Source organism: Rhipicephalus sanguineus, chromosome 8 (genome assembly GCF_013339695.2).
Source record: "Rhipicephalus sanguineus isolate Rsan-2018 chromosome 8, BIME_Rsan_1.4, whole genome shotgun sequence".
In the NCBI taxonomy this organism is placed as follows: Eukaryota; Metazoa; Arthropoda; class Arachnida; order Ixodida; family Ixodidae; genus Rhipicephalus; species Rhipicephalus sanguineus.
This window is the reverse complement of record NC_051183.1, coordinates 14,648,450-14,661,841: the sequence shown is the minus strand read 5'-3', so window position 1 is coordinate 14,661,841 and position 13,392 is coordinate 14,648,450. Positions and strand designations below refer to the sequence as shown.

The window sequence follows — 13,392 nt, the reverse complement described above, 5'->3', positions numbered from 1 at the left end:
ACAAGAATAGAGAGACGAGAGAAAAAGAAAGAAATAGAGGAAGAAATAAAGAGAAAATTAGCTAAACTTGCCAAAACAGCAACAGCCAGGACTACCTAGGTGCCCATAAGCTCTGCCGCCTCTTTAGCATTGCGCCTCCACTGCAAGCTACGGTAATTTTTTTCGTGATCATACTTGAAAATTTATAGGCACTGCCTTACACAAACTGCGAGGTTAGTGACGCTGGCAGCCCACTGGTGAAGTACACAGGGGAAAAAATGAGCAGACGGAACAAAGCGTTCTTTTGTGAGCACTGCCATTATCGCCATGAATTAATACCAACATGCCCGCTCTTATATCCGGCCAAACCTAAATTTAAGAGTCAATTTCTTTTACGGATGTCATGTTTCTTCATTGCGATGAAATGCGATCGCAGGAAATACCACGATTAGCCAGTCAAAATACTTTTCTTCGCATTGCACCGAGGATAGATGCATATGCCATGTTCGCAACATCTCTTCTTTCTTTCCTTGCCTTCAAACAATAGGCGAGTATCGATGTTACTCGGTACGAAGTGACATCCGGCCCACATGTCTGTATGTCGGAGGTACGTTCACATTTCAAGTGTACGTACAAGGCAGGAGCAATTCCTGATGTCTGCGTGTCCATACAACAGTACCACAAGATGTAGCGACCTAACGGAGAAACAAAACCAGACTTTTCACGGCATCGTTATGTGGTGCTCAGAACAGTTTGGCGTTATGAAGCAGTGCGTTGTGGCCTGTTTGTTGACAACAATGTTGTCTTTTTGGACGTATCAACCAACGTTTGCCATGACACGTCCAAACATCGTGCTTCTTGTTGTCGACGACTTGGTAAGTCCCCAGTTCTCAACTTAATGCGTGTTCCTCAAGTGACGTCGTCCTTTAGCAGGCAGTTTTTTTACGTTCTCAATGAACACGCTTGATTTCGTGTGATCTGCATTTCATTCGCAGGTATAGTAAATGCGTTCGAGCCCTTTCAACTTGTGCTGCTTCCCTCCCAAATAAAATTCTGCTTCTATAATGCTCACAACATCGGAGTAACATTCTTAAACCTACAAAGACATAGTTAACATAGTTAATTGTAATTAGATATACGAGAATTAAAGCAAGCCATTGAATATGTGATGCGCAGTATGCTATAAATTTTAATCAGCCGGGATACTCACTAGTTATAAATACACTCGTAAAGCTTCATTCCTGTTAGCCAGACTCCAGCTCGTGGCTGCAAGATCTCAGGCTCGAGTTAAGTGTTAGTGAAGTTTTTTTCCTACTGTTTTGAAGTAATACTGCAACATTAATGATTCGGTTCTGCTTTCACGGACCGAAGGAACCGTCATTTCGTTTTACAATGCGTATGCGTGAACGGCGGGAACACAAGCGGCCGCATCTGATGGCCCTAACACTGGAAGCAGTGGCGCTGGCAGAACAACACTACGAAGCGGCTAACCTTACGCCACAGCACTCCCTCCCACCCTCTTTGCGACATGGCTGCCCACTGAAACTAAACACTGCGAAACCATCCATGTAGGCGCTGTTCTGCTTTTGATGAAATGTAAATACGCTTCCATCTTGACGTATGTTAAGCTCCGACTCCCATCAAGCACGATTATCGCCCTTAGATATCATAATTAATCGAAACAACCAGTAGCGCAATATGCAACGAAACAGTATTTAAGCAGTCGCTGCCGCATACGCGATGGACTTACATTTATACAGATAAGCGTTGAATGAATACTCATCAGGCATTACCCTTAATATACCAAAGTATCCTGCGAAGCTTTTATCTGTGCAATGGCCTGCAATCGCCTTGCTATTTATTAAACTGTGTAATTTTCTCTGCTCCAATCTTAGGGTTGGAACGACGTCAGCTTGCACGAGTCTACGCAAATAAAGACGCCGAACCTTGATGTGATGGCGAGTGACGGTGTCATATTGAACAACTACTACGTGACTCCTCTGTGCACACCTTCGAGAGCAGCTCTCCTGACGGGAAAGTACCCTATACGCTTAGGTAAAGACATATAAAATTTACACATTAACAAAAGTATGGAGCTATGATACCTACAATTTGAAATGCCGTCATGCAATTTCAGTTCCACACAAAAATATGACGAATCGTTATTTCAGTACGTTTAAACTGTTCCGCAGCTTCCATATGTATTATGTACATTCACATGTCGTGCCTTAAGTTTTCAGAAACATTTTTTAAATTCACTTTATTCATTAAGAGGCTAAAGAAAAATGAAAATATAAAAACTTTTCGGCTACTTTTAAAGTCAAGCACAACTGAAACAATATTTATGTAGCGTTCATGCGTTTATCGAAACAAAGTTCTTTTCAAACACGAACTGAACCAACAAATAAATGGGCTGGTGGACGCGCAGCATGCAGGAAATCTGGGGACTTGAGATTGAGACGGCTTCTGCGCAATAAATAACTGCAGCGGAAAAGGTCACGGTACATACACTACCGGAAATTGCGCGCTGTGTACTTCCTGATACATTAAGTTCGTGCCGCAAGACGGCTATGCATAAAGCTCTCTAGACCATTTTCACTATACGTCGCGGGACGTAATTGTCGAAATAGCATCGCATGTTATGGCGACGTAGTACTGATGGGTGTCCATCAAGCAGGCAAGCGAATGAAAATTTTAGGAAATGCCGACCGGTTATTGAGCTAGAAAACAAAATTTGACTTCGGCATTGACAGAAACGGTATTTGCAGGGAAAATGGCGGTAGTGAGGCGCATGGCGTCAACCTACACGGCTTTCATTTTTGCCGCATACATGCACAAAGTTCCAGGCGTCCTTCCACTCAGTTAGCTTCAGCATTGTGCTGTACCATTCGTGAAGTAATTCGTGTTTAATAATGGGATTCCACGCATCCGTCCCCCACTAAAGCAAAAGAGCGTTAGAAAGGATAGCTAGAAGAAAGGGATGGCCTGTAAGCAGCAAAGCAGCAGGCGCAGCAGTACGTTCTCTTTCACCAATGAATGAACGCTAACTCCGGATACGACTGCATTTTAAGTACACGAATCATAATCATATAGGCCACAATTAAAAACGTACGATTATAATATCAGAGAAACTACCTAAACCAATAAGCACAAAACAAGTTATCTTTTTTTAAAGCATTACGCAGCAACACTTTCTCCGAACGGAGAGACAGTGAAATTTGTTAGTGTTCGTGGCAGTGGTTTTACATGACAACCATCCGTAAAAAAGAGTCGTGAGTACTCTTATTTACTAGTTTCCAGTAAAACGACAACAACAAAACTGTTTCCTAGCAATTCGTCGTTGATCCACAAGCTTACACTAAGTTACCCTAAGTTAGCTTAGCAGCAACACTAGAATCACTAACGGTAGTTATTTTTCTAGGCCTTCAGCACGATGAAATTCGGGCTGCGGAGCCCTTTGGGCTACCACTCGAATTCAAGCTGCTACCACAGTACCTGAAAGAATTAGGCTACGAAACACACGCTGTGGGAAAGGTAAGTTTGAGCCACAGATCGGAAGACCATGCATGGAAATGCAGTTATTAACACGCGAACATAAATTGTGCATGTTCTCACTATTTTCGAAGTGACGAGAACATGTCAGACATGTAAAACTATATTTAATTTATTAATCGTGTAACCAGTCAGGAATACAACCACAGATGATGCGAGTTATCGCAAACTACAGGTTGGAGAATTCCTACTACGCAATAATTACTTGCAGGTACGCTTACATTACTTAAATAAATTTTCTACGCGGCGTTTTCTGGCTTATGCTAATTAAAATTTATATTGCTCAATTGTTAGGATATTCACGACCAGCGAAACCACACTACGCATTAAAGTTAAGCTTCCACCAATCCTTGCCACACTTTAATGTGAAAATGGTAGATCTATTTTCACTTGCGTTGAAATTCTGTTCGTGTTCAATATTTTATCTGAACATTTGCAGTGGCATCTTGGACACATGACTGCTAATTACACGCCAACGTACCGAGGTTTCGACAGCCATTACGGCCCTTACACGGATCACCAAGATTACTCGGACCATACCTCATTTTCGGTAAAACAGTGTTTGTGTCATTCTTTATTGTATGCGCAATCGCTGCGCTGTATGAATATTAATATCTTCGGCAGGTTAACATGTGTGTTTAAACATGTGAGTGATGGTCTCTTTATGCAATTAAAGAAAGGTTTGCAAGCACTCTCGCTAGAATCTTGAACTTTCGCGAAGAACCCTTATAACTGCATTTCACAATACTATCGCACCGCGGTGGAAGTTAGAGTGTGTTCTCTCACGTTCCATATCGCACGAGGCTGATTAGATGAAACGGATGAATTCACGGGGCAAGAATAAGTTAATTGGTCTTTCAAGAGAAAGTGAATTTCCACCACACAACTGCACGCGACGAATAACACGCATAGCAAAGTAATGCTGTTCGCCATGTCCTCTTTTGTAGAACTATTTCTTGCCGTCGGACTGGAACGTCGACTCTTTGCGCCTTACGGGCGTTCGCGTTTATTTTGAGACCTCTCCGGCCTCAGAACAAAAGCATGTTATCTGCAACCGTGCTAGCACTCTGCGGGAGGACTAATTGGCCCTTTCTCGACCCAGCCTGGCGTGCCGCTATTGTCAGTGGAGCCCTGGACCGAGAGATCCACCCACCGGCCCCGGGCGTCATCATCAATAAACGGTTCATACTATTATCACTACAAAAAAATGCCCCCACCACCCCGAAGGGAATCGTGAGGAAATGCGAATGCATTTGTTGCGCTGAGAGTACACGGTGTAGTAATTTTAATCGCGTAAAGCTGGACACATCGACGCGCTCAAGTGTCTCCCTTTTGGGCGCCTCTTTCAACGAACGCTTCCTACGTGCGTTCGTAATCACATCAGGGATGTTGCCACCACCTTCAATGCAGCACAAACGCGTTTAGAACGCGCTGTTTTCAGGCTGTGCCAAGGCAGCACAAACGCTACAAACGCGTTTCAAACGCACTGCATTGAGGCGGTGGCGCAGGGAGGAGAGAGAGCAAACGGCGAGAGATGGAGCGGCGAAGCACTGCACCTACCCTCTCCACACACGCGGGAGCTCCGCCGAGCCAATGCCACCTAGAAAAAAATTTGCGCTGGCCGAGCTCCCGTGATGCGAGCGCCCTCAGAAGCCAGAGCGCGCTCCTCCTCTCCACTCACTCTCCGCTACTCCGCCCGCACCACCTGCTCCGGTTGCTAGGGGCGTGGATAAGCGCGCGCGCCCGCGGCTGTTGCTATGGGAGAGGGAGTGAGAGCGGAGAGGCACGCGGACAACGCCGGATGCCTTACATAGCCCGACTAAGAAATGCATTCGCATTTAAAACAAGATCTGACGATTCTGAAATTCTTGACAGATGTTCAGCACGGACAATGACACGTGGACAGGATGGGGCCTCGACATGTGGGACAACCTTAATCCTGACCAGGAGTCCTCCGGAAAATACGCCACCAGCCTTTTCACAGAGAAGGCCATCGAAGTACTCAAGAAGAGAAACCAAAACCGGGTACGTATGTCCTTCGCAGGTGAATGTTGATCCATGTCCATAATTTACTTGCCATCCATTCAAGAGAGGTTCTGTGTAAATGCGTAACAGGTGCTGTTATTGGCTCCTAGTCATAGAAATCATAATTTTCATGTATGATGAATGGAGCGTTTAGGTATTTTCAGGAGACTGTAACGCCAGGAATAACAAGCTCTAGCTTTATGAACTTGAAAACGGGGTACCAGCAAATACACAGAAACAAGAACACAAGAAGGCATTACGCACAGACGAACGCTGGTATCCAGACATGTATAAAAGTTCCCCTTCAATTATCCAGTGCAACTTGCTAAGAAGCATCATTGCTTTCGACGTTCAGAAAAATACAGTTGCGACTCCATTACATACCTGTGTCCGTGATGCACTTCAGGCATTTCTCTTCCAATGTTAGCCCATTGACACCTCCGGCAGCATCTGAATTTCCTTGACAAAATGTTCCTTTCAGCAAAGAATATGTCGGTTCAGCAGATTTACTCGGTATTAGCCATGTTTTGATGACTGGTACTTTTCGCGCCAGCCAGAAATGTACTACTGATGCCGTCTTTCTCTCGCACACAGCCCCTCTTCCTGTACTTGTGCTACTCCGCCGTACATGTAGGAAATTCGTACTCTCTGCTCGAAGCTCCTGAAGAAGACCTGCGCAAGCACAGTCACATAATGAATCCGAAGCGACGGGCGTACGCAGGTGAGCAAAATCAGTCAATCAATCACGCAATCAATCAATCAATTTAGATGGCATGCATTACCGCGTCAGCATCGGCATCAGCAACAAAAGTCAAGAGTTATTACTCTCCCATAGCTCACTATGTATGTACGCACGTGTGCCTGATAGTTAATGCGATAAGTTACCAGGGGAGCCACAGTTGCCTGAAATTTGGTCATGCTGCATTTCTGCGCAAATTACTATGCTAGAAAGAAGTCTTTTGTGTTATTCAGTGGTTGTATCTGCACAATACCATTCATATTTTAGACATTGCTTCCATTTTCAGAATGCAATCTCCTTAGCGGGTAACGTAAATAAAAACAAACGCAGTGATTAAATTTTTATTGTATATTCTTGTCGTATCAATATCTTGCGCAAAAATAAAAAGAATTAAGCACTAGAACCCTAAATTTATAAATTTCTCTCTAAATTTATGTGTCTCTAAATTTCTTGGTCAATAATAAAATCTTGAATTCTACGTGCCAAACCACGATGTGATTATGGGGCACGCCGTCGTGGAAGGTTCTGGAAAATTTTGACCACCTGGTTTTCTTTACCGTACATTGACCTCGTACAGTGCATAGATCTGTAGGATTTCGCCTTCATGGAAAAGTCACCTCCGCTGCTGGGATCGAACCCGCTATCTTCGGGTCAGCATTCGAGCACCATAACAACTAGACCACCGCGACGGGTAGCGATTAAATCTGATTTGATATTCTGCTCGTATTGATGTACTGCACCAAAATTTAAAAATTAAGCACTACGAACCCGCTGTCTTTCAGTTTCTTGGTCAATGTTACAATTTACTGCACGTGCATTTCCAACGTTTCATTATCAACACAACTTCAGATTATGTACTATCTCAAATTTTGCAGAAGTGCGGTGGTATAATACGTTTCGCATTTCACTGCAGCCATGGTGTCGGCCCTAGACGACAGCATCGGCGAGATAGTGAAGGCGCTGCTCTTCACCAACGCCATCAAGGACACCATCCTAGTGGTGACCACGGACAACGGAGCCGCTGCCGGGGGCGTCGACAACAGTGCGGGCTCCAACTGGCCTCTGCGTGGCACCAAGGGCACGCTCTGGGAAGGAGGCATTCGAGCGGTCGGCTTCGTCTGGAGCACCTTCATTAAGAGGCCGCACGTGGCGCACCAACTGATGCACATCACCGATTGGCTCCCGACTCTGTACGCCGCTGCAGGTATGCGCGTCACGAACACGTCAGCTTTTCGGCAGCAGCGTTCGCGTTTCAAGTAGTTCATTCACTACCTATGTATGAACAGCGCAAGGACACATATAAAATATTTAGAATCACGTTTATAGTTCAAATAATGCAGAAGTTCAGGGGAACATGAAAAATTCTGGAACAGAGGTGTCCTTGTTGCCATGTCAAGGCAGCAACTCCCGAGGGTTCCGTCAAGGCAGCTGTCATGACAACGACAAGTTTGCTTGTGGAAACGATGGCTCCAACGACACCCCTTTTCAAGAATTTTTCATTTTTGATAGTTATCACCAGTACATTTCGAACTTGAAACGTTCTTAAAAGTGCGGAGTACTTAAATGCGCCTATTATCGCAGTTATAGCATACATTGGCCCCCATAGCTGAACCTAGCAGACAGTGACAACCGTTATGTTCCAATATTGTGTACTGAAATTAAAGTAGCTGCTTTTATTGAGTGTTCATATAAATGGCGCTAACTAATCCCAAACATTTGAAAACTTGAGGTTATGCAGTGCTTCTGAACACATGGGATGGGGAACAAAAGCCCTATAGGGACGATAAGAAGAGAAGAAGAAGAACATGTTTAATGACGAGAAAGGGGGAGAGGTCGGCCTGGAAAGCGGGTTTCTAGCCTGCTACTCCTCAAGAGGATGATGGAAAAAGGGAGGGAATGAGAAAGAGGGAGCGATGGTGATATGTGAGTATGGCATGGCACAATGAGTGACTGCACACACTGTCCTGCGCGGGGATAGGACACGCGCGAAAGTTTTTATACCGTAGCACACGCACTACAGAGAAGCATTTAAACCTGTCTCCGCTTGGAAACCTTAATAGGCACTTTAAACTCCATTGGGCGTGGTCTAGATATTCCCAAGGACAGGTGCTCACTTGCAACTGTATGTGACAGTAAATACCTAGCTCGCCGGTGCACTCCCTCGTGTCCGTAGATTTGTTATGCGCAATCTCGCGCACTCAATATGTGCCAACTAGCCCAAAAGTGCGCATTACTATACTCCGTTTCATACATCAGGTGCTACGCTGATGTATTCGGTCGCTCGCTACCGGAACTAATCGTGGAGGCCAGGATACAAAAACTAGGAAAGGCTAAGCGATTCAGAACAGCACATGGACTACCGTATACCTAACCGGGTTTGTTGATTTCGAAAGCACAAAGCATCTTTATTTATTACTTAGTCTAAAAACGAAAAAAGAATGACATTATGGGTGGTAAAATCATTGAACTATTTCCTTGCACGAACGCATCTACCCCTTCCATAGCGTTACACGTGATGTATGAAACGGAGTATAAAGCGTCAATACGAATTCATTCGTCACTGCTATCGCCAACCTTCGCGCTTATGTCGTTCATCGTCACTTACCAACTATTCGCCCAGTAAATATGATGCAAACGAGACTGCTCTAAAAGCGGGTGGAGATGTCACCGTTAGGCACGCAGGAGGCAAGGTGGACGACCTCGGGGAGATTGACGGCCACAACATGTGGGACACGCTCATCGCGGACAACGTATCTCCGCGAAGCGAGATTCTACTCAACATAGACCCGGTGTGGAACATGTCGGCCTTCCGATACCACGGCTACAAGCTGGTCCAGGGTTCGTTGGCTAGGGGACGATACGACGGATGGTACAGGCCCGCAGAACCAGGAGGACAGCCAGTCAACATGAACCGAATACGGTAAGAAAATTCACAGGGTCCCTTATTCATTCGCCTAAGACGACTCGAAGGCGGAAACGATGTTCTTTTTCTTTGCAGCCAATATGTCGATCCTCCTCCCCCCGACCGAAAGCTTTCTGCATTTAACGTGGTTTTACACTTCCCCCAGGACTGGAGGCATTGCAAGCTTTCTGCACTTGACCTGGTTTGCACTGCTTCCGTGATCGGCCCACCATTGACTAAGCGACGATCTCATGTGATGACGTCATCATGTGATGTCATGATGCCGCCGTGATGACGTCGCAAACTTTATCAATATGTGGTATCATGACGGCATGTGGTGGCGTCATCACGTCACCATGATTTTTTGCATCGCTCGTGCTGATGCCGCCGACGGTCAGTTTTCGGGTTTTACGAGCCATTTAATGTTTTCGGGTTAGCATTTTCTTTAATTTATTAAATTATGGTAGCAGTTGCTCACGCCTCGTGGAGGCACCAGATGTACCGCTGCTTGAGCTGTGGATAAAGTTGGTACGAATTGCTCTGACCAGCTTCTTGTTCACGCCCGGGCTGGAGATGTTTTCTCGAAAATATAACGTGTCTATTTAGCACTTACTTGTTACTCAGTGCGTCCATGAAACTTTCAGCTCCCCTGCTACGAACCTTCATAACAGACGGTTCAGATAATGCAATGAGATATCAGAAGTGGATAATTTCTCCTCTTTTGTATAAGTGATTGAAAATTTTCTACAAGTGCTTGTAAAATCGAACAACAGAAGAGCTCCCGAAATTCTAAAGTTTTCAACAGTGTTGAAACTACCCATAGGAAGCGAAAAATTGTCGCTGTTTCTGATGCCAACATCTTGTCCCCTTTAGTTTTGTTTACAAAAACAACTAATTAGCGCTCTCACATGTTGCTGCTTTGGTCGTTTTACGTCATTTGTTCACCGTGATTCACCGCAACGCAATCGCTATAATCGGTTAATATGTCATAATCATGTCAAGAGTCATGGACGATTAACTAAACCTGTATTGCATCAACTGAGCCAACAGTATACCGGAAGTTTTCCAATATCATTAAATGCTTTGTCGCCGTCCACTGTCGGCCTCCATTGGTCATTTAGTTATGAAACTTGATCTAGTTGGTTCTGCGTAAAGTGCACCGAAAAAAAATTATGCGAATCCAAGGCATCATTTTGTTGTCGCCCAACCTTCGAGTTTTTCTATAGAAATTCTCTGCTAATTCATTGGACCACCGGTAATGATTCTGTAGTGAAAGAGATCAATGCCACTCGGAAAGGCAGGGGGCGCCACTCAAGCGAAAAGAAGACTTATGGTCAGCTGGACGCTTCCGCTGGTTCTACCACTACCAACTAGCTTACTGTGACTGTTCTACTGTTTCGTAAACAAGTGCCTCTCCTAAACGCCTCGATTTCATTGGTTTAAAAGACAAGACGCTTCATCACTGCTTCTTATGGTGCCCCATGCATCTCCAGCACAATTTCGTTGTATTAACGGTTTCACTAATCTCGGGCTTTCGGGCGCAGCTCTCAATTCTTTCACGCGGCGACGTCGTTCAACGCCAAGTGTTCAGCTGCGCGCACCATCCGAGCTATGGGTCGTGCCATGCCCACACAGCGTCCGGACGAGCTCTTCGTCGTTTGTGGCCACAACAATGGCACAGCGTGCTACCCCATGCGGCAGCCATGCCTGTTCAACATCGATTCTGACCCGTGCGAGCGCGACAACATCGCCAAGGAGCATCCAGATGTGAGTGCCAAATGCCATAAGAGTGAAACTAATAATGTGAATGACAGAGTGTTTGTCAAGGCTTGCATCCTGCTGCTGGATTGGGGTGGGGTACACGAGCGCAATGCAACTCAATCGTACGCACGTTCGTAGGACAGAAAATTCACCTGTAAAGCCGACCACACTGATGGCAGGTTCGATTTCAGAAATACACTTCGCGTTCTGAAAACGGTGGTACTCAGGCATTTGTTTTCTCTAATCAAATGTACTGCGCACAGAGCACCGTGACAACGCTTCGATCGGGCCTTATATTTACCGGCTAGTGCAGTAAGAGACATGGTCATCTGTTAATGCATTGCAGTTTGATGGTTGCCCATCCACAGTAATTTTTTTTCGAAAGTCTGCCCTTACGAATAATAATTATTGATTCAAAAATACACATACAAATTTGCTTCGTGTATGAAGTCAAGTAATGAGCGATGGTGAGGTCCACGAATCTAGCGGTCAAGGTCGGGTGGTTGGTCAGGCCTTTGGCCTGTTGCACGGAAGTGACGAAGACGGCTTAATTAGTCAGTTCTCTTATATACCATGTAATGATCCTTCAGTTATTCGTCAGTAACCTCACATTCATCTTCTGAAGTGAAGATTCATTTATACGTGTTTCCAATACAATTATCTATAGCCATGCTAAATCAACACGTTACAGTGTTGTGTGCGTATTGACTGAAGTACGAATTTAGTTCATTTGCAGCATTTGCAGTAGTGAAGTGGCCATACCTAGTATTCGGGCTAGTACAGAGTAGGCACAGGTGTCTTCGCTTAATGCTTACAACATTAACAACATATCATCTACAATTTCTACATCTCCTACATATAGAAATATCCGAGCAACGTTTTTGGGATCACCGGCATTTTACCAGTGTGTCACAACCAAGCTAGTACATGCCAATACTTAACTGCTGCTGCTGTTGTTAATATTGTTGTCATCGTTGTTACTGCGATAGGATGTCTATTGACATTATTGATTATGCCGAATAAGGACAATGGCCCCAGCATCATTTTAACACAAAAAATGTCAATGCAAAAATTACTTGAATTGAGAAATTACAGCTTGGGCAGTACGTCAACGTCCTTAAAGAAAGTATGTACAGTCAACATTTTCTTACTGTGTTATCGCATTGGCAAATAATAGATCTCACTTACATGTCCGTGCATCAGTTGTAAATATTTCTGCTCACAGGTACGTACTACTTGTATGTTGTCTCTCGTCATTATACGAAAGACTTGTTCTGAAACCTGTACCATGTGTCTTGCCTTGTTGTCTTACAGATTATGGATTTCCTGCAGTTGAGAATGAAGCAGTACAGGAAGAAGATGGTTCCTCCCATCAACCAGCCGGCCACACGAAAGGCTGACCCCAGAAATTTCAATTATACGTGGGCGCCGTTTATGTAGTTCTAAGCAATTTATTGCACTTTTAATATCCACAGAGAATAAAACGTGATCTGAATGTGGCAACGCAAACCCAATCCTTCATCGATTTACGAAGATGTGCCAGAAAGCTAGCCTTTTTCCCGATGTTTCCATAGCAACGTTAGCGTTTGTTTGTCAGAAGAGACATGTCACAAGCATGCCAATTGTGGCAATGTGCCATGACACCCGTTGCCGCATAATTTTGCCAGGCCACTCGTCGCTTCTAATACCGTCAATCTCACACAATAAACGACGCGGCCAACCTAATCGAAGTCAATAATTAGGCGACCGCGTAATTCGACCACACGACTTAAGGTCAAACGTGGGAGGGTGTTGACACGAGATATGAATCTAATTGGCCGCAGATTTTATGTTCTTATGTTGTTCATGAGAGCAACTTAATCCCTCGTTATTTCCTCATTTGAGGCAGAGACTTCGGTCACTACCCTGAAACCAAAGATCATCTGCATGTAAAGGCGGTCGTAAACACGGCGAGAGAGTTAGAGGCAACGTGAATATGACGACTGTGTCACGAGAATTTCTCGGCACAATCCACGCCTGCCCACCCCACCTAGCCCATCTTAGCCAACACGCAACAAAAAAAAAAAGAAGGATAACAAGCTTCTTGAACGACACGTCGTAATCCTTATCGTTCTTTGACTCTCTCTTTCACTCTCTCCCTCTCTTGTTATTGTGACGTCTATTGCACAACCATTCTAGCATCGGTTACGCTTCCTACATTCTACTCCCTTCTCCACCGTCGAAGCACGCGAAGTTTGAGGAAGTCACGTGCGACACGTCACCAATTTCCTCACCACTCTTCCCTCTTACACCCTCGCCCACCTCGATGCACGCGCCTCCGCAACGTACGAGAAGTAACACGCGCAATCGAGGAAGTGGTTTCCACAAGAGTCACTTTGTTTTCGCTGCCTCCCGCTACTTCGCTCTCTCCAAGTCAAAGGCGCTCCCCCCCCCC

At 45.0% G+C, this 13,392-nt stretch overlaps 1 protein-coding gene across 1 annotated transcript; it reads left to right on the top strand.

Moving 5' to 3' along the window:
• The first annotated feature begins 677 nt into the window (after nucleotides 1-677).
• On the top strand, nucleotides 678-12,436 carry LOC119402608 (arylsulfatase B). The gene is made up of 10 exons (XM_037669739.2): nucleotides 678-854; nucleotides 1,875-2,034; nucleotides 3,401-3,513; nucleotides 3,971-4,081; nucleotides 5,407-5,556; nucleotides 6,151-6,277; nucleotides 7,209-7,499; nucleotides 8,978-9,215; nucleotides 10,742-10,964; nucleotides 12,273-12,436. Exons 1-10 carry the CDS (start codon nucleotides 714-716, stop codon nucleotides 12,396-12,398), a joined length of 1,680 nt encoding a protein of 559 aa, XP_037525667.1. The 5' UTR covers nucleotides 678-713; the 3' UTR covers nucleotides 12,399-12,436.
• The last annotated feature ends 956 nt before the right edge of the window (nucleotides 12,437-13,392 follow it).

Excerpts from the sequence above, each read along its gene's own strand:
- LOC119402608 (XM_037669739.2), top strand. The coding sequence starts at position 714 with ATGTGGTGCTCAGAACAGTTTGGCGTTATGAAGCAGTGCGTTGTGGCC. Across the intron at positions 7,500-8,977 it reads GACTCTGTACGCCGCTGCAG|GAGGCAAGGTGGACGACCTC; the intron begins GTATGCGCGTCA and ends TTAGGCACGCAG. Across the intron at positions 10,965-12,272 it reads TCGCCAAGGAGCATCCAGAT|ATTATGGATTTCCTGCAGTT; the intron begins GTGAGTGCCAAA and ends GTTGTCTTACAG.